Source organism: Pungitius pungitius, chromosome 17 (assembly GCF_949316345.1).
Source record: "Pungitius pungitius chromosome 17, fPunPun2.1, whole genome shotgun sequence".
In the NCBI taxonomy this organism is placed as follows: Eukaryota; Metazoa; Chordata; class Actinopteri; order Perciformes; family Gasterosteidae; genus Pungitius; species Pungitius pungitius.
In genome coordinates this window covers 5,935,174-5,959,348 of record NC_084916.1, presented here as the reverse complement: position 1 = coordinate 5,959,348, position 24,175 = coordinate 5,935,174, and the positions used below count along the sequence as shown (strand labels likewise).

The window sequence follows — 24,175 nt, the reverse complement described above, 5'->3', positions numbered from 1 at the left end:
TGGCGTGTGACACGCTAGAAGCCAACATCTCAATCTGTGGAGAGTTTAGGCTGATGCCAACAGGATTTAAGCCATGTAAAGATGCGGTTAGGTGGCTATTGGGACCTCCTGTAGGAGGCCTTCGCCACGCTTTGACCTGACTATATGAGGCGTTAACAGTCACACACAGCTTTGGGAACTTAACACAATGTAACTTGTATTAATCCATTGCACTTCTTTTATTCATGTTTTTCGTAATCACAGTAGATGTATAAAATCCCTAATGCTTCGAACTTGCCGCTCTGTTGACCTTAAAATTCTTATTTCCAGTATGAAAAGAGGGCCTGGCAGTACAAAGATTACTGGGCAGCTTCTGATCCACCCGTAGTGATAGTAAACGTCCAACTGGTTAAACTGTTGACTTCCTAGCTGTGTGCATTTCCAAAATGAAGCTGATATTCTTTTTAATAAAAAAAAAGAACCCACATAATTCTAAGTCATTGCATAAGACTAGTTTTGTTTCAATGCAACTATTACTGTCCCAATACATATTTAATTTGTCCAATGGTGCTTCCCATGATCGCACAGTAGCTCTCTTGCACAGTGACGACTCTCTGGGATTCCTTGGCTTGTGTTTGTGAGGGTGTGCTGCTGTTAATAAGGTTTCCTCCTAAAGAGTTGCTGTAACCACTATGTGAGCTGACTCATGCTTATTGACCTGCCTGGCTGGTGGGGGCCATGGTTTTGGGAAGCGTTCTCAAATCTGCATTAGAAATCAACCCCTAAAATTCCTGGGTAGGGCAGGTAACCCTACTTTGAGTCATGAGCACGTTCATTCCTCACTTAGAAGTGAACATTGAACACCCATTAAATGACCGTCATTTGATTTAAACGAAAGAGCTCTGCAGACCTCCTAGAGCCCCCAATGAAGAGGACAAAGGAAGAAGCCTCCAGGAATGAGGCTCCTGCCTGCCCAGCGCACACCTTTGCCTACACACATATATTTATTAAACTGCGCCCTGCTCTGATATGGATATCATAGAATAACTGGTCAGGGGCATAACAAAGGGCACATTAAAACTCATTTATTCATTTTCAAGTCGATTATCAAACCTTTTCTCAAATACAATGTTTCTCTTTAATTCATTGAACATGATGCTCCAACCCGTATTCTCTAAGCTTCATCCTTGATTCACTACTTTCATTTTTCTTGTTATTATATTATTATAAATCAGGAGCCCTCTTTCTTGCTCCGTACATTTTGTATGACTCAGGCTTCCCCCTAAACCAAAGCATTGTAGGGCTTTGGAGAGTAGCTCATGCTGAACAAGCTGCCCCCCCACCACCCCTCATCCTCCGTACCTCTGACTGTCTCATGATGACCCCTGAGGGGTCTGGGGTGGGGGTTGCTGTACAACCCTTTCTCCTCGAAAATACTCATTATAGTCAATGCCCGATATTGAAAATAGTCCAATCAATGTTATTCACTTAATCACACTTAGTGTGGGTCCAGCTTGGTGTCATGCATTCAGCTCTTCCAGTCTGGGGTGCCTTAACGCTTGTTTTCTAATGTCCTTTAGTCCTGTCACACTATTACCATCCTTCATCCATCTTCAGTCTCATTGGATTCAAGGAAAAACCAAACCTTGTTTTTTATAAACCTTACCTACCATAACTCCAGACTTTTAGGCCTTGCAGTTTCTAACAGCATGTGTTTGATAACCCTGGCCACAGAATGGGCTGCAGGTCCCCCTTGGGAGCCCTGAATTTCATTACGAGGCAGAGAGATGTGAGGCTCAGGAGGTTGCAGGGTTCAGCCCAGATCCACTCTCAGCCGGCTGCATCTGCTGGGTGTCAGTGCTCTGTTCAAAAGGATGGCAGATGTTCATTTCTTAATGTGACCGATGTAATCAGTGAAGCCAGTCACGAAGATCATGAAGAGAGGCAAAGGTTTTGCTCCATGTTCATCTTATCAACAACATTGTGGACATGAGTCATCAACCTGCTCACATCTAGTAGAAGTAATTTCCGAAAGACAAACTTGTTGTGCTTTTAAGATATCTGTCCCTGAGATGTCTGCCTGCACAGCACAGAGGAGATTATTGGCTTTTTTTGTTCGTTGATGCTCAAAACATTTAAAATGTTAAATTAATGTATATAGAGTGTATGCTCACATACACACACACACACACACACACACACATATATATATATATATATACACACTGCACTTGAAAACCTTGTGGTCATTACCGGTGAAGGCAAGTGAGAAAGTTTGTTCTATTAAATTGAACCAAACTCCACCTACAACAGTAATGCATAAAATGACTGGAGCCAATCCAAAGTGAAGTTCAGCAGGACACTGCTGTGTGCAGCATATGATATTTGACGTGGCTGGACAATAAATGTTATGCAGCTCACCGCTCAGTTGACCGAAGTGCATATTTGATTGGACGCATGGATCCACAATGACGTTGATAAGGCATTGTGCAAGTTCAAGTGCAACGGCCATTGTTACAGCCATGTAGCTTTGCAGAACAACTATTGCAAGGGTTCAAGGTTTTTGCATATGAGGACATTAACACCAAAAAGACTGAAAGAAACTGGGGGGACTGGGAATGTCACCAAGGTCACGCAGAGAGCTCTGGTAGCATGGGAAAGTCACCTCAGAGATGTATCTGAAAGGAGGGGAAGGGATGGGAGGGGTGGAGGGGATGCATAAGAAGGGGCAGATGGTGCCTTTGGGTTCACAGTGGCTGATGGGAGTTTTTACGGTGGTGACTGTGGGTTGGGGGGGAAATATGCATAGTCACAACACTATTGTCACAAATGGCCCCTTCTATCAATGGAGGCTTTCCTAACTTGACCCCAGCAGCCACTGCCAGTGTTCTCCTCCCCAGCCTGGTATTGTTGTTGCCCTCTCTGGTTGGATAGCTTGCTGGCATCCCGTCTCCAGCCTTCATAATGGCCCAACAAACCAAATGCACCATTAATCAAATTAGCTTGGTTCTGGTGCTTTTGGAGACCGGGAAAATCCCCCCCTTGTGCTATACTCTCGGGAACTATAGGATGTTTGCTTGTTTGAGATGAGAGTTGTTCTTCTTAATTTCCAGGTTGCTCCTCTGTGTAGGAGTCTTTCTATATTAAAGCAAGACTCAGGCCAACCAACACAAATGTATTCATGTAAATTATCTGAGGCTGAATATATAATAAACAATCATTTCAAGTCGACAGATTTGTATTCATGCAGCCTTTCCATCTCTGAAACCGTTTTCAGGTGTCTGCTTGGCCTCGGAGCTGTCCTTCCTCCTGGAGCCAAGCGATGTGATCGCAGTGAGGGAACGCCAGCTCATGCTGGACTGTCGCGTGCAGGGGGAGGAGCCGATCATGATCACATGGCGTAAAAACGGGGTGCCTTTACCCAGAAGCCCGCGGGTTGAGGTGCTGGCAAATGGCACGCTGTTCATCCGGAGCTTCCAGAAACGCAGGGAGGGGAGTGACGCGGATATGGGCGAGTACGACTGTGCAGCCCAAAATCGCTATGGCATGTTGGTCAGCCGGAAGGCCAAAGTCCTTTTGGCGTGTAAGTGTTTGATGATTGTTACATTCTTCATACTTAATATGGCATACAAATGAAATGCACTTTTCTTGTAATGTTCTTGTGCAGTGTGTCGGTACACTACTGAAACATCCTGCTAAGCCGTGATAATGGAGATATTGTCGTAGTAATTTGACCTCACTCTTTTTCACTACTATGGTGGAGAAAACTGAAAGTAAAGAAAACACAAAGCCCTTTTGCATAGCATAAATAAACATAGCCCGATTACACAGTAGTCCAAACTACTAACACCGCTCTCAGCCATCACAAAGTTGCAAACAAACCTAACCGTGACAAGAATACACTTCTGAAACCCCCCAGCAAAGTCACTCTTTAACATGTGCAATATCAAAATGAAATCACTTACAGCATTGCCACTAAGATGCATCCTAGTGGATGCAAGCGGCCTTTGGGGCCTTCGTACTGCTAACAATTTTGTTTGTATGATATTATCACATCCTAAAGGAACAATGAAGATGTATATATATGTATATATATGTATATATATATATATATATATATATATATATATATATATATATATATATATATATATTCCGGTTGTTAACCTAACCTGTCTGTGGGTTTGTTTTAGTATGTGTTTTAGTATTGTGTTAAATAAAATAAGATAAAAAATGAATTTTCTCCGGCCAAAAACCTGCAGTGAGCAAAACATGTTACCACATGTTTCCCTTTCTCTGTCAAAACATCTCAGTCTCTAAATGACACTTCACTTGGTGAACACATATCCATCCTACTTGGCAAACCAAGCCCCCGTCAGGCCCTTGGATCCTTTGTTGTCAGGGAGGCACCCAACAAGGCCTTCACCAAAGCATTGAGGAAAACCTGTAAATGATTAATCTCATCACGTAGGAGTAATGTGCTGCACATACACACACAAACACTACTTTTTCCTCCCCACCTACACACATTCGGTCAGAATAGTAAAACCAGAGCTTTATGGTTAACCCAGCAGAATTATAGCATCTCAAGGGGCTCGTACTTCAATGCAATGTGTTGCCATGGTAATGCTTTCTCATTTGCTGAACACCCTTCTGTGGTATACTACCCGTATTGATTAGGCCAACAAGGTCATTAGGAATCCTGTGTGTGTGTGTGTGTGTGTGCGAGTAAATATTGGAAGTGGTCAAATTATTTATGCTATTAGAGACCTTCAGAAGGAGTTACCCCCCATTGAGCCTCTGGTAATACAGGACATGTAAAGCTGGGGGATTATGTCATGACTTACAGTGACAAGGGCTAACTTGAAGGTCACATAGGAGAGAGGGAAATATTGATGTCCTCAAACTTTTTTTAATATAACAAAAGGCTGATGGAAAATGTATTTGCATGTTTCTCTTCTTCAACAAATGTGGACATGATATGAGAGAGAAGTGGATTTCACTTTGAAAATCTTCCTGAAGAGAAGAGATAAAGAAAAAGAGATGCAAGCCACTAATCATCATCACCAATTTTTTGACAAAACACTAGATTTTATTTTATACTACACACAGAATTAGACCTTTTCTGTCCAGAAGACTCCCATCAACTCAACTCCATCTCTTCATTAGGTTGTAGTGAGGGTTAGCTTCTCAGACTTCAGAGACACGGAGCAGACATCATAGCCCACATGAAAACATGGTGACCTTGAATGGCAAACTATCATCATGTTATGTCTTATGTCTCTGATGTTGGTGTTGCCTTCTCCTCAGCTCTTCCTAAGTTCCACACCCACCCTCTGTCCATGTCCGTGGACGAGGGAGGCGTAGCTCGCTTCCAGTGTCAAATCAATGGAGTACCTGAGGCAAACATCACCTGGGAGAGAGACAGAGTACCACTCAACACCACCAACAACAGGTACCACCACACTTAGCTGCTCCTTCAAATTCTACTGTACAAACTCAGGGTGTCAACATGTTTCAAACACTGCATGCTACAAATAGCTATATCCTTCTAAAATGAAGGACTTGGAAACTTGGCGTACGCTGCATTCAAATGGAATCACGCAGACTGCCCACAAAATTTGAATTTTATTAAAATATGTGAAGCTATTAGAGAATACCTGCAGAGGTACCGGCACACGGAACGGACATTAGAGTTAAAAAATGCAATGAAATGATTTATACATGACATCTATCACTCTATTCTTCCATCCCGATAGAGGTATTCTCCACTGCCGTTCTCCCTGAGGTTTCTTTCTGTTTCCTCGCTGTGAAAGGGTTTCTGGGGGGGGTTCATGTGTCATTTAGAAAAGTGCCTAATTCATTCAATAAAATAAAACAACTGTTGAATATGTTGATTTGGTTTAAGATGGCCAGGACATGAACAGCAGGGAGAGAAGTATCTTGCCAAAGAGAAGTGTCTTTTTGGCCCATCAATGTCCATACGCCAATCGCTCAGGTGTCTAATACTGATGCTTGTGTGCTACTTCTGGGTGTTACTTGTCATTCCAACATAGATTAAACATATTTCCATCACTTCATTTATAGGACATATACTGCGTATAGAAATGTCTTTAACAACAGAGTTTTTTTATCTGCACACATACTGTACCTCTCCTCCCTGTCCAGATACACTCTCCTGCCAATGGGTATTCTCCAGGTCACAGGTGTGAGGCAGGTGGATGCAGGGGTTTTCCGCTGTGTTGCCACCAACCCCGCCAACACTCGCTTCAGTCACGAGGCCATGCTCAACATCACTGGTAGGTGGACAAACATGTAGCATATATCATGTATGTAGTTCAAAAAAGAACTCTTTACAATTTAAGATGTTCCTGCGCATCAGTCATCGACTGAAACAGAAATAACCTATATCCGAAAATGAATGCCTTTTCATCAGATCACTTTTTGCTTTCTCTTATCTTCTCAGGTGGAGCTTCTAGAACCTACAAGGAGCCCTTCATCCTGTCAGGACCCCAGAATCTGACCATCACCATACATCAGACGGCCATCTTGGAGTGCATTGCCACAGGAAACCCAAGCCCTATTGTTTCCTGGAGCAGACTAGGTACCACTGAATATTTCTAATGGACTATTTTCCTGATTGGAGGAGAATGTTTTGAGACATCTCTATATCTCTCTCTCTCTCTCTCTCTCTCTCTGTGTCCACCAGATGGACGCTCCATTGGGGTGGAGGGTATTCAGGTTCTTGGGACCGGGAACCTGATGATCTCAGATGTTTCCCTGCAGCATTCTGGAGTGTACGTGTGTGCTGCCAATCGACCCGGCACCAGAATGAGACGTACTGCCCTCGGACGACTCGTTGTACAAGGTGAAGCCATTCACAGATATACCGCTGAAGCGCTTAATTCTCTACTGAGCGAGTAGTTCTGCTCACTGGCCATCCGCACTGACCATCGATTGTGTATTGACTAACAATATACATCAAGAACAGACCAACATCTTTGGAGATACTCTTCTTTGCTATGACATATAGATCAGAAAGTTCTCATTTCTCTGTTATCAGGACAGAAAGGCCGATAACCGGCATTTAAAAAATACTGAGTTTATGAGTCTCAGTTTTTAGTTACCGTATTTTCGCGACTATAAGGCGCACTTAAAATCCTTTTTTTTCTAAAAAAACGGCGCGTGCGCCTTGTAATCCGGAGCGCCATATATATGGATCAATTGGTTGATCCATACTGGTTAACGAGGATCCATTGGAGGGAAAGTCTGGTGCCAGCAGCCGCGGTAATTCCAGCTCCAACAGCGTATTGTAACGGACTGTGTTTTCATGTTCTGGAGCGGCGTTGCACTTTACAGAGTTTTGGGATGGTCAGTGAAGGGCGCACTATGTGACGTCACCCACTTAGTGCCACCTATGGGGACGCGGAAATTGTTGTCGTTTTGGAGAGCGATGGTGTGTTTTTGTTCGGCGTAGGCTACGGCCGACAGTAGCCTGTTTCTCCACAATAAAACCAGAAGATAAGCACATTGTCCAGAGATTCATTAGCGAGAGTCGCTACAGTATATTAAAGCTCGTAGTTGGATGTCGGGATCGAGCTGACGGTCCGCCGCGAGGCGCCACCGTCTGTTCCAGCGCTGCCTCTCGGTGCAAGATGCACCAAAGCATTTGCCAAGAATGTTTTCATTAATCAAGAACGAAAGTTGGAGGTTCAGAGATATTGTTAATATCCACATTAACGTTTGAACAACGTTACCATGGGAGTGAAGAGTTTTCAGAACGCTTAATAACGTTTGATTTAGCACAGCCCCAGTCAAACGTTTCACTGCAGTTACTTCTATGCGCCTTGTGATCCGGTGCGCTTTATATATGAAAATAGTTCTAAAATCGGCGATTTATTGAAGGTGCGCCTTGTAATTCAGTGCGCCGTATAGTCGCGAAAATACGGTACTCAAAATGTCAAAGGCTGTAGCAAATACAGCCTTCATACAGCCTGGAACATATTCAATTTATTCATGGTTGAATTGTATCTAAGTAATTGCCTAGTGTCTGTAGATTTACAATACTAGAATTCATTTATATCAGAATTAGCCTTGGAAAATCTATCATATGTGGAACTCAAGAATGTAAACACCAAACTAGGGCATGTTAAATAGATCAAGGAAGTTTGATCTTAACCTTGTGGAACCCTGATTGTCTGTTTCAACACACTAAATGAAGTTCTTCAAGTGCTGTTCTTCAAGTCTTTGACTGTAAGAGCTAACTTAGCAACATTTGATTAGCCATCACTGTTTCAATTGTGTATGTTCATAGCTGAAACTCGAATCACGAGTCCCAGAGAGCAGTTCGTCAAAGTATAGCGTCGAGAAAATTCATCCATAGAGCATTCTTTAATTTGATCATATATATTTTTAGAGATATGAGGTTTTTGTGACTTTCTAGCCAAACAGCTATTGTTTTGCTAACGTCAGCAGCTAGGTGGGTCACACTAACAAGCTGACGCCGCCTCTAGACAGGCTTCATTACCATTTCTAGATATTAGCGCCTACATACAGGCTATTTGTCTTCACTTCTGCACAGTGGTGGGGACCATTGATTATTATCTTTAGATACAACCTACTGTATGCACTGGAAAACAGAGATAAAAGCTAACATTTTGGACTGTTTCTTTGATGTTAAAACACATTAGTCCAGGGCATGATGCATTCAGTTAGTGGGGAAATTAAAGATGTACATACGTTGCAATTTAACATTAACATTTCAAATTTGTCATGTTGTTCACTGTTCTAACTGGTGTAGGTCCAGAAAACATACGGTCTCAGCCTTTGTTTGGTTAGGTGTTTGCACCATATTAACTGTGAGTGGTGGTGAGGGGAGAGGAGACAAGGGTCAGCAGCAGAGCTCTATCTTACTTGTCCATCACTTCTAATTGTCAATGTCATTAGCTGTTTGTAAATATCTGTATTTTAACTAGCTGTCCTGAGTTCAGCTCAAACACACAAGACAGGAGGGGAAGGAACTGGTTTAAAAATACCATATTTGTGCAGCAGTTGAGTCGACACCAAAGCAGGATACCTTCCGTGGCAATTTGCTGGCATTACCTCTCAGAACGCAACATTTTGGATCACATCATTATATCATGAGTGTTATTTCTTCAGACTTTGTAAAGATCCTTCAAATTAATATGATATGTAAAATATATGTTGACAAGTAAATTGAGCTTAAAGTGTAAAGTTGTTGACGTGTCCGTTTTACAATCCCAAAGCAGACGTTAGCTGCAGCTTGTGTTTTTAGATTAAACACACTACACTGATATCCCTCACCACGATGTTGCCTGTTTAAGACCCTGCTAGAGTCACACCGGGGGGGTACATAGCCTATACTGTGACTTCGAATGGGGCATAGAATCTGAAATATAAACCAGGGATGATAAAAATTCAGCTCTGCAGTCTTCCATTCACCTGTCTGACCCACTCTTTTAGCAGATCAATTAATACTTCCCCCTGTCACTCTCTCACAGAATATCTCAAATATATTCATTCATATATTGATCAACTTGCACTGTTTTTGGGTTGGAGAGAGAACAACAGTTTGAGGCTTCTGGTAGCATAACCCCCCACACAGCGGCTTCTGCAGCTCTGTATCCAAAATGAGATGCTTACAATAAAGCTGTTCGGCACTGCCCAGCTATAATAACGTTTGATGAATCTTAACCTTAGCAACACCATTTCAGGAACTGCTGTTCAAATAACCTACTTAGTTGTATATCATGATACTGCAGATTTGTGTAACATTTCTTTATATAGCTATTTGTGTTAGTACAGTAATTTGTGCACATATCTCTATGTATCCTTTCTTTACATTCACAAATATATATGTTTCATCTATTTAGGATTTAAAAGGAATTTATACCCGCAGACTTTGAGATGTAAAAGTGACACAGCTTAAGGCTGTGAGAACTCCAGGAGGCAGTGAGTCAGGCTGCTGTTTGTAGTGTGAAGGTCGGTCCGTCTGTCAGTGTGTGTGTCGGTGTGTGTGTGTGTGTGTGTGTGTGTGTGTGGGGGGGGGGGGGTGTTGTCTATGTGGGGGTGTGTAGGTTTGCGGTCACGGTCACGATGAAGGGACAAAGAAGGCAACAAACAAACAACAAAGAGACAAAAGTGGAGGAAAGCTAGATGGTCAATGCAGGGGGGGGGGCAAGGGGAATCGATGACCTGGGGACCTCTGACCTGCACAGGAGGAGTGTGTGAGAACGGTTGAAGTGAGGGAGGAGGGGGTGGTGTCGGCAGGGACAGGTCGGAGAAAGGAGGTGTGGTATCTGGGAAAATTAGGGGGAGCAGGAAGATAAATGACATCCCGGCAGAGGGGTTATGGCAACCAGGGTGTCCCCCCTGGAGAGGGAGACACAAAGGACAGACGTGGTGTGTTGAAAACGCCCCTCATGTCTCCTTCCTCCTCTTTTTTCTACACCCCTTTTGCAGACGAGGTGACCTAAGATCTGTTATCATGCAGATCCCAGCGGGACCTCAATGCTCAGCAGTCACAATATATTTTAATATTAAAAAATAATATATGTCCTTGCATTCTAATGATTCTAACTTACTGATTCCAGTAACTTATAAACTCAGACTTAACTCTCATTCTATGAATCTCTTGACAGTTTCTGAGAATCCTAAATAAAGTTGTTGTCTGATTGCTATTGGAAGTGTTTCCTTCCCCCCTTTCTTGTTAGAGTCCTATAAAAGTATTACATATTAAAACACATCAACAGCTCCATCACTCACACATGGAGCATACATTAAATCTATATGCTCTCTCCTTTTCCAAGCAGCTGCCCCCTCCCCCATTCAAATAAAACCCCAAACCAAACAAACAGATAAAGAAGTTAACCTTAAGGTCAACACAATCACCGATCAATACAGAGTACGGATCGGCTGATGAACGAGCTGAGGAGGCCTGACACGTTCTAACATGATATTGGGACAGCTGACTCCCACCCTCCATCCCAGTGCAAACGGACAGTGCAGTGGTGTATGATTATGCTGAAAACACATTATTAACATTAGCTCTGAAATGCAAACCATGACTGTTTTTTTTTTCTTAGACCAAATAGTTTTGTTTCCTGAAAATGAACAGTGATCCCATAGCATTGAGCTTCTGGCCTTGTCCGTCCCTGCAAGCATGAAGCAAAGCTTAAGTGAAAGGATTTATAGATGTACACCCTGTGGTGGTATAATACAACAACCACACCAACAGTAGCATTTCTGTTGTCTGCTTCATGGGTTCCTTTTGACTGAGGTTAGCTCAGCTCTGACTCCAGTGATGAATGGTCATACCCCTCACCCCTTTTGCTCATGGATGGATGGTTGAGGATGCAGGGTCAAGAAGGCTGTTGAGGTCAAAAGATCAATGGGATGCTCAGCGTGGGCTGAAGTGGGAGGGGCTATAGGGCCCAAATCCCACATATGCATATCTATTGTGCCTCTACTATTGAGCGGGCTGTCAGGAGGAGCAGTCAAGCCTGCATCAAGACGGACGAGGACTTGGCCTGGGGTCAGCAGGCTGCATGTGTGTGTGTGTGTGTGTGTGATATAAAAGGGACCTAACTACTGCCGTTTGGAGACATAATAAGTGAAAGCGCAGACTATTGACTAATGACGTTGTCTCTTTATGTAAGGTTCAAAGTACTTCAAAGTATCATATTCGTTCATTTTCCTTTGATTGTTTTTTTTCAAATTCCATCCCACACCTATTCTATTTAACTAAACATGATTATATCATTAAAAGATTTTTTGGGGCACGGCGTAGGGGCCATCTTTGGTTAATAGATGAAATTGAATCGTTGACATCAATAGAATTATTAATAATCGCTAAGATAATTCACAGAATAAATAAAAAAATCATAATTTATATTCACTCATTAAGAGCAAGGAATTGAAGGTTTGAGGTTGTACACTAGGTATGTTTTCAGCCAGAACTACAGTACAAATGTGCAAAGAAAAAAGTATAACAGGGTTTTTTAACTTCCAACAATACTAATCTGATCAATACCATTTGAAAGCAACAAAAACTAATGTACCATATCCTAATATCTAAACAATAAATCAAACATTCATTCATGTATGTGGAGGGGTAAGTGTGTGTGTGCGTCTGTGAGATAAGGAGGGAGAGCTCAGGAAGGGAGCCAGCTGGTACCTATAGGTACCTATAGGTAGTTTATAAACTACTGGCCACATGGCAGGCCAGGTGTGGCCAGGAGCAGGCTGTGTTTGTATACTACGTGTTCCTCTCATGGGTTTCTTGGTGCCGCAAAAGCTTTTCGTGCTCGTGTAACAATCAAGTTGTATCCAAGAGGGTGGAAGAAGTTTTCCTTCTTGGTGAGCTGCTTAGGCCACAAGTGAGTACCGGGGGAGTCGAACCTCTCTGGAGCAGCTAGAAAATGTGTCTCACTGAGACGGTTTGGTCCAAGATGCGTTGGTTTGGAGAGGCCTAACCGCTTAAAGCTGAAGAGCCTGAATCCATATCCATAATCCTATCATCAATGCCAGTCGATTGGGAAAGGTTGATTTGAGGAGATTCTACAGTATTAACCTTTAACCAGCAAGGGCCAGTACGGAAAGAGATTTGAAAAGGTTCTGTTGTCGGATCCTTACACTGAACAGAGTCATTTTCGTAAAGGGTGTTTGAAGAGGTTCTGTTTTCGGATCCTTACACTGAGCAGAGTCAGTTCGGAAAGGGATTTGAAGAGGTTCTGTTGTTGGATCCTTACACTGAGCAGAGTCAGTTCAGAAAGAGATTTGAAAAGGTTCTGTTGTCTGATCCTTACACTGAGCAGAGTCAGTTCAGAAAGGGATTTGAAGAGGTTCTGTTGTCTGATCCTTACATTGAGCAGAGTCAGTTCAGAAAGGGATTTGAAGAGGTTCTGTTGTCTGATCCTTACATTGAGCAGAGTCAGTTCAGAAAGGGATTTGAAGAGGTTCTGTTGTCTGATCCTTATACTCAGCAGAGTCAGTTTCGTAAAGGGTGTTTGAAGAGAGGGAACTCAGAGGCCACAGTAGAGGGACCCCTGTGGTATCTGTGGCTTGGCCAATCAAATCTCAGATCTCACCAAGACAGAGAAATCACAGAGAAATGTCCTTGAGCAGCGATGGATTCAAAAGTACACCTCGGTTTTATGCTGGTGGGAGCACAACAACTTTCATGTTGGATGTGTTGTCCCCTCGCCAAGAGATGGGGTGATTGAGGTTATATTATATCTGACCTGGTTCCTAAGAACAAGAAATACAGCAAGGAAATCTATCCTATAATACAGTTCCAACTGTTGGTCGGAGTAAATTCTGGATGTTATCTTTTGCCAAAATTAGTGTCTGCTGGTTATCTGCATTTAAACTCTCAATTCAAATAATTATGAAATAAATGATGATCTTACTTGGAACATTTGCTTTGATTAAAAAAAACATTTTTTTTCCTGAATAGAGCTTTATGTAATGCATAACGGTAGAAAAATGGGTTACCAGGGTGTGTTATTGTGTGATTGAAAGTCTTACCCTGTCTCACCTCCCTGCTTCTCAGCTCCTCCTGAGTTCCTGCAGTGGCCGCAGTCTGTGTCCAAACCTGTAGGGGGCAGTGCTGTGTTCACGTGTGTGGCCCAGGGCGTCCCCGAGCCTCACCTCATCTGGCTGAAGAATGGCAAGGTTCTGATGCCTGGACACAATGTGAAGCTGACCAACAACAACAGGTGGGTCATGTCATGGTAATATGGGGATGACTTGAGACACACAGTTCGGTGACTCAGCTGAACCGTGATCCTTTACCGTGTAGCACATGCTGAGTGAGCCAGTTAGACCAACTATGAGGTATGTTCTCTGCAACCTTTACTACAGACGTTCCGCGACCCCCAGGGGGTCCGCGGAGGTACTGCAGGGGGATTGCGAAATCTTTGGTTCATAAGACTTTCTTTTCTCTTTATTTTCAACCAATTTTCTTACCACAATTTTAAATGTCTTCAGATTTATTGTCTTTAAGTACTTATTAACATGAATCCAACATATTGTCGCGAACGAATAAATTGATTGAAAAGACGTTATCTTTCTGTCAGCAATACACACACATTCAGCTCCCCACAGGAGCTCCCTCAAGCTGGGCACCGGTTCACTCACAGCACCTTTCATGCAATTACCACAGCACAGGCCCTGGCCAATCACATCGCGTTCATGCTCACGTCTAAGCAGCGCGAAGCACAAAAATAAAAGATATTACCATTTATCTTGACGAAATAAATTTACAGTTTATCTTATTACAGAAAGTAAAAAGACTAACAGTTGTAGATCTAGATCTGTTAGTGACCTGTCTAATGCTGACTTGTCCTAAATGCTTCTGAAAGTAAAGGCTAATTTGTGGGCTACATGAAATAAATTGAATTAAAAATCATTTAAATTTGATTTGGGTATTATTGTTACCATGGACTGGACTTTTCTCTTTTCTAGTCTCCTGCCTGCAGAAAGCTCTTTATACTTACATGTAAACATTCACCTCTGTTGATGCCCTGATGACAGGAGCTACCATACACAGTGACACCTGCCCATCAATCACTTTATACACTAGTCACCGCTTGAGGGGCGAGGCCATATTGACATGCAGACTTGTGGAGCTGGGGATCCAACTTGTGGTGTCCAGGTACCAGTGAATTAGCTCTGTGTTTCTGTCCAGCACTCTGGCTCTGACTCGAATCAACTCAGAGGACGAGGCCATCTACCAGTGCATCGCCGAAAACAGTGCCGGTACAAACCAAGCCAGCGCCCGTCTAGCCGTGGCCCAGGCTACCGACCTGCCCGCCGCCCCCGAGGGCCTGGTGGCCAACGCGCTGTCCACCATCACCCTGCAGATCACATGGAGCCAGCCGCCGGCCCCCGTCACTGACAGCATTATCGGATATGTCCTGCACATCCGCAAAATAGGAGGTAAGTGTCCGCGCCCGCACAGCTAGCGCCTACAAGGAAGACACATCTCTATTTGAAATGCTAAAAACTTTATTTGTTTCAATAACTGGATCCATATGCCTGTGTGTTTGTGTGTGTGGGGGGGATTCAGAGCCTGACAGTCTGGAGCTGCAGGAGGCCATCAGTAAAGGTTCCTTCCAGCACGATGTGACCAACCTGGAAGCAGCCACCACCTACTCCCTGTACCTGAAGGCCTACTCTCCCCTAGGAGCCAGCAGGCAGTCCAACACCGTGGTGACCACAACGCTGGGGGGCGGTAGGACCATATTCATTTATGTTGCTAATCCACTTGTACATCCCTGTCAATCACATTGTTCATACGGCAAATGAGAAAAGTTTAGTATTAGACATTAAACAAGCTGGAAACGTCATGTTCAAAACAATAGAACATAAATACTAAAATATCCCGAGATGCTACAGTACCTATTTGAGTCAACGGAGATCACTTGAACTTTGCCCACCACGAAACCTACACACCACAGGCTGCTTTGCATTTTCATGAAGAACATGTGGGGGCTTAAAAGGTGTAAAGCATGGTACTGGTACTGCCTCCATTTGGATTTCCTGGGGGGGCCCTCCTCCTGAAACTTACATTCCATGTAAGCGTAAATCACTTGTAAACCTTTAGGCTAAATAATGGTTTTCTTATGTTTCTGACACTCAATGTCATAAGGAAGTTAGTATTTTTGTTTTCTGAGGGTAGTCATTTACACTTAATGTGTATATGAGCACAATAATGTAATAATGTTTTATGAGCACACAAAATAAAAATAAAATGAACACTCAGTTGCCTCCACATCAACTTGTCTCTCTGTGTCTCTGTTTTGTGTGCAGTGCCGACGCCGCCCACCTTCTTCACCAAAGTGGTGAACTCCAGCGCCATGCAGGTCCTCTGGGAGCTCCCCAGTAAGGCCGGTAAGGCCGAGGGCTTCAGGCTGTCTTACCGCAGGGTCCCCCATGCCGACTTCCAAAGCCCCATCCAGCTGCCCTTCCACATCAATGCCCACACTATCACCAAGCTCGGTGAGTGTGTGTGTGTGTGTCTCGGACAAGCTTTCTCCCAGGTTGGCTGTAAATAGCATTCCAACCACCCCCTAACATGCATCTTAATGTTATTCAAACAAAGTCTTACATGTCACAGCAGATGAAGAGAAAAGCACATGAGTGGATGAACCAGCTCAGCATGAACACAGCTCATGCACAGTTTAAGATGGAATGAAATAGTCAGCATTTTCCTTTTCAAATATTTCTCCATCTTGTCACCACAAACTTCTTTCCCCGGATCACTTAATCTTAAATTGCATCTTAAAGACCATTACTGCACTGTTTACTGCAACCCACTGGTATGCATGAGTATGTAGTTACCATTTAATCATTATTGCCACTAAATTGCAAGCTCAGGCGCTCAACAATGGAAATTATTTGCAGCAACTAAATTATCTTTTTTTGGACCAAAATTGAATTGGAGCTTTTCCTGTAGCACAGCTGACGATCTGCACACACAGTGGTTAAAGATAGCAAAAGTGTAGCAAAAAGAAAGATGTTTATCCTATTTGTTGAAGTAAACTGGAGGTTTGTTGGTTGCTGAGATGGATTGTGCTACGAACAAACACACATCCTTCCCTTTCTAAAGCATTCTATCAAACTGGGGTGCTTTATTTCAGAGCCCGGGGCAGTGTTTGAGGTCAAGCTGGTGGCCTACAATGGAAACGGGGAGAGTGACGGCTCCAAGAGACTGGTGTCGCTGGCAGAGGAAGGCGTGAGTGACCAAGCCACTGGTGAGTGTGAGCACCTCAAAGGTCCTATTTCTATTAGTGATCCTTTATTATTAAAAACATGCCACATTACAATTGTCAATTACATGAATTGTCTGGACTGTCTGGCCTTTGCCTTAACAATTTAATATCAGCAATTTCACGTGTGTGTAATTTGTCAGAATCTCTGGCTTTTCCCCCTCTGATGTAAGCATGTTGTTGATCAGAGCGGCCTTTGTTTCCAGGAGGGGACAGTGTGTGTCAGTGCAGGGATGGGGAGGCCTCTCTGGGCAGCATCGTCATTGGCATCCACATAGGCACCGCCTGTATCATCTTCTGTATTCTCTTCCTCATGTTCGGATATCGTCGCAGGTAAGCGCCACTACACTCCTATTATCCCATGCATTTATACACTGTCGGACATTCTTGTTGAGCTTTTATGCAATGACCTAAGTAACATGTTCACTGTCATGTGCAGACCTTCAGCAGGCCTCTTCATTGGCTTGACACATTTTTTTTTTTTGCTACGCTAATGTGAAGTTATGCAGAATGAGTACTCATGACTGGAATCTGTGTGCAGTCTGTTTTGCAGTAAAGGGTCTCAGGACAGCTGGTCTGTACCGAGGGACGGCACGGGACAAGGTGGGATGCTTAAGGACGGAGCGACCCGCCCCGCTGGGGGGGCAGCACCTCAGGTACTTGCTTAGGCAATGCTGCTTGTCAACTTCTGTACAGCACTATTACGCTTTTATGTATTTGTTTTAGTGGAGCAACAAAGTATTGAAATGTTTTTTAGTGTAGGTACAGTCAATGATATATGTGATACGCATAAACATCGCTCCATAATACAGCAACACGGTCTTGGCCACACATGAGAAAACTGCTCTACTCTGATGGAAAATGGTACAATCAAAACCCAGGGCTCAGATTCTCAGCCTCATGTAATATAAAACAGGAGTTCATACTGTCATGGCCATAAAACTGTGGTTTTAATTGGTTTCAATAAGAACATTGTCTGTATTTTGGCTCATTGGTAAAGCAGGAACATCTGTTTATCAGAAGATTGGTGGTTCCACCCCCTCCAATAGTGTCCATGTCAGTGTAGCTCCTCTAGCTGTGACTACAGTGTGTGAATGTTTGTTACTGATGGGCAGGTGCCACTGTATTGTAGCTCCTATCATCATGTGAATGGGTGAATGATGACATTAAGTGTTGAAAAGCTTTTGAGTGGCCAGACTACAAGAAAAGAGAAATTTATTAGTACAGTTGTAATCTAACATTTACCATAATAGACTCATTATTGATGCCACGGTTGAACTTCCACATTACAACAATTAAACATGTCATATTAGGTCACAGAATATGGCCATGCCTCAATGATATCTGATTTCTCCCTTGTCTCCCTTCTGCTCCTCCGGTGAACAGGTGGTTTGTCCAGCGCAGTGCCAGGTGGTCATTGAGCAGCACTTGTCTGGTTTGCCTGGCACGGACACTGGCTAACACACATACACTGGTCAATGTTATAACACCCACAGTCACAGTCTGATAGATAGAAACCTCAAAGTAGCTTCCACAAATCTGTGACAGGGCTAGGAAACACCCTTTGTCACCCTATCCCACCCTCCACCCCTACCTCAAACTAAAGCTTATCGCCATTATTGCCTGTGAACATGCACATGTGCATGTAGAATAGCCTTCACAAGAGCATTGCCACAGCCGATGAGGTCCTGCTATGTTCTTTTTGTGTGTGTACCACAAAACTGTCATCGCTTTTCCAGGAGGATATTTTGTGCCATATCCAAAATATTATATCTCTCAGATCTCCTCCGCTGAAATGAAGCCATTAATAGTGACAGACCTCTTGACTTTGCCTTCTGTCCCTCTGCAATAAGAAAAGGAAGAAACACAGTAGCCTTTGCTAACGCCTTACGACAGTGATATGAAATGATTGTCTATCACCTTACAAGCCATTTAGAGTAGCCATGGAAACAAGTCTTCTTTAACCCAAAATATGTACACGTCCAAAGAAAGCTACCTCAGTTCAACAGGAATGCCTGAGCCAATTCTAGCCTGATTATGCTGCTTCTGCTAGTCTGCCTCAACCAAAAAATAGGAAAACCATTACCTTGACCAGTGCCAGTGTATTGTGCCAGTCACCAACCAGTCCAGTCCAGAGAGTGCTCACCAGGACCACAACGAAGCCTTACTGCACCGCAGATCAACGAGAGCCTTAACAATGTCCTGCTCCAGCTTTCTGTCTACATGAACAAGCTTCAGCTTTCTCAACTGACTTCAGAAGACACCAAGGAGAACATTTAGTATTGTCTCCTTTATTTTTGTTACTCTGTCAAGTTTGTATCCAGGATTCTCAGCTACCCTCAAGTATCCATCTCCAAAGACATATTTGTGCAAACTGGAGGCTTGTTTGATCTGCACAAACCTAATGGAAGACTGATTCTAAGCCAAAAATGAGTGTTTGAGGCCATGCTGCCATCTTATCTCCAGATTCTAAATTGGTCATTCTGGGACGAAATGGTTTAAAGGTCACTTGCCTGAATGCATGGACGAGGCTTGTGTTCCCCTTGCCAGCCTATCCAAAATATCTTGTATGAAAACCAAGCTGAATGATGCCCAAAGATGTAAATGGTTTTCATTATTTTCCTTAAAGAATTATTTTAGGTTACATTTACTTTTGGTTTGGGATTTTTCCTGTTTGAAATGGGTTGCCTGTGTGAAAAGTGCTTTATTGAACTGAGCCAAAAAAATCGAATTTTGAAAACAACATCTTTTTATATTTTTCTTTAGTTTGGTCATTGCAGGTGCTAACCCTTCAACATGGAACTGTTTATTTTCTTGATCCTAACATTGAACTTTTGAAGAGTAACCTAATGAAAATATCAGATATTTTGAAAGACTTTCTATTTCAATACTTGCTTTCTTTTTCAAAGTAGTTAAATTCTTGCCAAATATTTAGCTATCTTAAAGAAATGTGTAACCAAATGCCTCATTCAGTCTCTACACATAACCAAAAGCACAACAACTTGAGAGTGATCATATATAGCCATCACACACATATAAATACATATACATATAAATCTATATAGATATAGATATCTATATCTATATATGTGTGTGAATGGCTAGTAAAAGGTGAACCTTTGACAGCAGCTTTAAGAAGAGTTACACTTTGTTTATACATTGTGCTGGAAAAAGAATTCCTTTTTTTTTTCCTTTTTAAAATTTAGTTTCATATTGTTTATCTTATACGCACAAATTTTAATTCAATATTTTGAGCTGCCTCTGTACGGATCCATTCAAACAATGTCAGCGCCAGCCTTGTATTCGTAATGTCAAAAACAAAAGGGTGAGTTGCTTCAGCATTTAAAGTCCTCGAGGTTCACCTTTTACTGTGTTTAAGGTTTAAGGTTTAGAACAGTAGAACATGATACATTTCCTTTCAGACCAAACTCAAAGCTGTTAAAACAATGTGATACCAAAAAGTGTATTTGATATGGATGACCCAAAAAGTCATGTGTTCTGTAGTGTGATATGCGTAGATGTAAATCTAGTTATTTCTTATCTTCTTTTTCAAACCATTGAGTTCTGTCTCTTTTTTTAGAGTATTTTGTTCTTCCTGCTGTGCACAGGAAAGGTTGCCAAAGCAAATGTTTGCTTTTTTTAAAAGTTTGTCATTGTTATTATAATTATTAGATTGGATGACATTAATTATGTTCGTCTCAAATGTTTCCTTTTTCTGACATGTGGATGATATGAAAATGATTGTTAGTATTACCTCGTGATGGCCTTTAAGAAAGTGATGTGAGTTTTCCAGAGACACTACGTTTAAGACTGGAAAGCCCAACTCATGTTGTGCCCTGAAGAGCAAGCGACTAGAGACGAAAGAACCACAAAAGAAGAAAAAAAATAGTAGAAAAGTAGAAACTGGCTGCTAGTATCAACAAGAACCAATGCTTTAATGATGAAGTGCTTTTCCTTGTCCCGAAGTTTTCCACTGGTGTGTTGTAGCCAAAAGAGAACCTAAAGCTTTAACCTGTTATGGGGCTGAGATGAAATGGCTTGGAGGTAAAGGAGTGACTGAGGGTGAGTGGAGCTGGAAACAGAGACTGAGTTGTGACCTGGAAGGCTTTCACGCTACATTTATTTTACATTCACACAAAAAACAGAGTCAGTTCTTTCAAATGACAAAAAGCCCCAATAATTTACTTTGCACCTGCTTGTCACTTATCACAGTAAAGGGAGGTGACTGATATTGTTAAAACTATACAATTTAACCATTGGAGAAAGTAAACATGTGTTTGCCATTGCAAATTAATCAATTATTTCACACTTTAAAACACTACAACAATATTATTGTACTTCCTACTGTTGAACAACCCAAATGGCTACAATAACCACAAGGGAATATGTATTTTTGTCATTTGTTTGAACTTTCCCTTTTATTTATTTATTTATTTTGCTCTTAAAGCTCTTAAGTAATGTTTTCCAATAGCTATACTTTTCTCTGAAGCAGGGTGGTGGTTGTTGACAGCTACATTTAGAACAAATTAAACCAATCTTGTTCAAATTGTCAGATGGTGGACGCAATATTTTCTCCTGTCTAAGTCCTGCCACGAAGCTTGGTCTCTGCAGACTGTTCTCCCTGAATGTCTCCCTCCTGAATTTCATCATGCCTAAAACCAAATAAAGAAACATTTTTAGATGAATACATTTTTGTCTATCGAATTGACTTAGCTCAGTTAGCATTCACATATGTTGTCATCAACTCTATACAGTCTGTCCCTAATCAATGAGAAGGTTACGACTGTGCTGCGTCAGGGCACACCAGTTGACCATCAATTCTTATCACTTGGTCGTAGGCTGAGCGTAGAGACTGCTCGAGTGGAAAATCTTCCATGGAGCGGAACTCAGGAACCACCGGAGTCTCCACACTCCGGCCTCCAGCGTCGGTGGGCAGTGGTACTGGACCCACGCTTCTGTCTGGGCTGGAAGCCCCGTCGTGAATTGTTCCAGCACCACCTTCTCCACTACGGCGTGCGCCCCTCCGGCCCTGTTCGGCTGTAGCCACCTGGCCGCTGCGTCCTTTAGCCGCTGCCCTTTTGCAAATGGCTTATCCTCCGGCCCCAACCTGGTCCTCGTGCAGCAGCCCCAGCCTGTCCACCACGGCCTTTCCGCATTGTCTCGCCGGGCCGCCGGCAGAAGCCCCATGGCCGCTGTCTACGCCTCCCCGGGTAACAGCCTGACCGGCCACTCTTCCGCTAGCCAGCCACATGCTTCCGCCGTCGCCTCGAAGGCCTCCAGGAAGGACTGGACATCGTCCTCCGCTCTCACCTGGCGCCGTTCCCTCAGCCGCTGCCCCTCTTTCCCCTCTGCAGCCGAGCCAAAACCACACCCGCCACCCACCATCACCCGTGTCAACTTTGTGCTGTACGAAAGAGGTCAGCTCCTCCTCGTCACATGAAAAGCAGTCGCGAACTCTATCAGCAGCTGCCATAGTCGCTCCTGCTGCTCAGAATCCAAGTCCCCGGCACTTCTTTGCCAGACCTCGCGCAGAGCTGTCATCCTTTTCGCTTCGCTCTCATGCAGACTCTCACAGCCCTCCCCCGCAGACTGGGTCAGCCTGACAGGCGAGTCCAGGCTACGGGTGGCTGGCTCAGGGCCTAGCCGAGGCTCCGACAGGTACGACCTGGCTGCCATTGTCTGCTTTCCTTCCCCCACACAACACCTGTGGGGTCCGGCTGTGTGTGTAGCTGCGCGCTGGGGATCCAGCGGCCTCATATGCACCACCTGCCCATCACTAAAGCTCAGTGTGGCTTTCCCCAGGTCTAACTGACAGCCCTGCTCCCGCAAAAAGTCCAAGCCTATTATACAGGCATCTTGTACATCCGCTACCCACACATTGTGTCTCATTTTCCGTCCCCCCACAGTCAATATCAGCTGCCCTATCCCTTTCATTGGTGCTAGCTCAGCAGTTACTGTGCGGAGCTCAACTGCTGTGTCCTCCAGCTGCGTACCCACTGGCACCACCTCTGGCCGGACCACTGTGACTGTTGACCATGTGTTCACTAGGGCGGTCGCATGAAACCCCCTCGATGCAAATGGGAATATCGCAGAAGTCTGATATGGAAGTTGTTATTGTTTACATTTTGTCCATGCACGTTCCCGGGCAGCGTAGCTAGTTTCAGCGCTAGCCGTCGCTAAGCCAGGACCCCCAGCGGATGTTGGTGGCTGTAACTCATGTTTCATCTCCCCTTCTAGACTGTCCACGGAAAAACGTTGTCCTCCCAGCACTTGAACAGGATGAGGATATCCGTACCCGTTGCCCTCCTCCTCCTTCTTAACACAAAAACCTCTGCCAAAAGAACGCTCCATCTCCACCAGAAAAAGTGTCCTCCAAACAGTAGTCCGCCAAAGCCCGAGCAGTCGACTACGTTATCAGAATCAGCTGCCCTATCCCTTTCATTGGTGCTAGCTCAGCAGTTACTGTGCGGAGCTCAACTGCTGTGTCCTCCAGCTGCGTACCCACTGGCACCACCTCTGGCCGGACCACTGTGACTGTTGACCATGTGTTCACTAGGGCGGTCGCATGAAACCCCCTCGATGCAAATGGGAATATCGCAGAAGTCTGATATGGAAGTTGTTATTGTTTACATTTTGTCCATGCACGTTCCCGGGCAGCGTAGCTAGTTTCAGCGCTAGCCGTCGCTAAGCCAGGACCCCCAGCGGATGTTGGTGGCTGTAACTCATGTTTCATCTCCCCTTCTAGACTGTCCACGGAAAAACGTTGTCCTCCCAGCACTTGAACAGGATGAGGATATCCGTACCCGTTGCCCTCCTCCTCCTTCTTAACACAAAAACCTCTGCCAAAAGAACGCTCCATCTCCACCAGAAAAAGTGTCCTCCAAACAGTAGTCCGCCAAAGCCCGAGCAGTCGACTACGTTATCAGAATCAGACTAAGTTTACTTCTGACACCAGTTGTAACGTTCCGCACCAATAAAGAGCCCGTTTATGATTATTTGGGTTTATTGTCACTGTTGTCGGCCACAGCCACGCCATCCAAAACACCCCGTTTTTTTACACACCAGTCAGAACTCAACTTCCCACAATTCCCCACAATTCCCCGCAATTCCCCGCAATTCCCACTTCTTGTGTTCCCCAAAATCCACACACACCGGAAGGGGCGGTAACCCAACCCTTGCCTAAGTAACAGTAATCAGAACCATATACATTTAGAAACTTTAGACACGCTACAATATTTTGTTAGACTGCGTCCAGAGACTGACATGGTTTACATACACAGGGGAGGTGCAGGTAATTGGACACAGGTGGAAACAATCAGACACGACAGACAATCACAGGGGAAGACAGGACAAGGCAGGAAGTGAAGTTATTACAGGGACCCAAGAGACATGAAACTAAAAAA

At 43.7% G+C, this 24,175-nt stretch overlaps 1 protein-coding gene across 1 annotated transcript; it reads left to right on the top strand.

Annotated features, from left to right (window-relative positions):
* Positions 1 to 2,651: 2,651 nt before the first annotated feature.
* si:ch211-57n23.4 (immunoglobulin superfamily DCC subclass member 3) lies at positions 2,652 to 22,676 on the top strand. Its single transcript, XM_062558629.1, has 14 exons — positions 2,652 to 2,766; positions 3,257 to 3,562; positions 5,290 to 5,434; positions 6,148 to 6,278; positions 6,446 to 6,583; positions 6,689 to 6,847; positions 13,553 to 13,718; positions 14,690 to 14,940; positions 15,071 to 15,235; positions 15,814 to 16,002; positions 16,644 to 16,757; positions 16,979 to 17,105; positions 17,314 to 17,428; positions 18,159 to 22,676. The coding sequence occupies exons 1-14, from the start codon at positions 2,652 to 2,654 to the stop codon at positions 18,231 to 18,233; spliced, it is 2,196 nt and encodes a 731-aa protein (XP_062414613.1). The 3' UTR covers positions 18,234 to 22,676.
* The last annotated feature ends 1,499 nt before the right edge of the window (positions 22,677 to 24,175 follow it).

Coding starts and splice junctions, on each gene's coding strand:
- si:ch211-57n23.4 (XM_062558629.1), top strand. CDS start 2,652: ATGTATCTGAAAGGAGGGGAAGGGATGGGAGGGGTGGAGGGGATGCAT. Junction 13,719..14,689: donor AAGCTGACCAACAACAACAG/GTGGGTCATGTC, acceptor GTTTCTGTCCAG/CACTCTGGCTCTGACTCGAA. Junction 14,941..15,070: donor GCACATCCGCAAAATAGGAG/GTAAGTGTCCGC, acceptor GGGGGGATTCAG/AGCCTGACAGTCTGGAGCTG.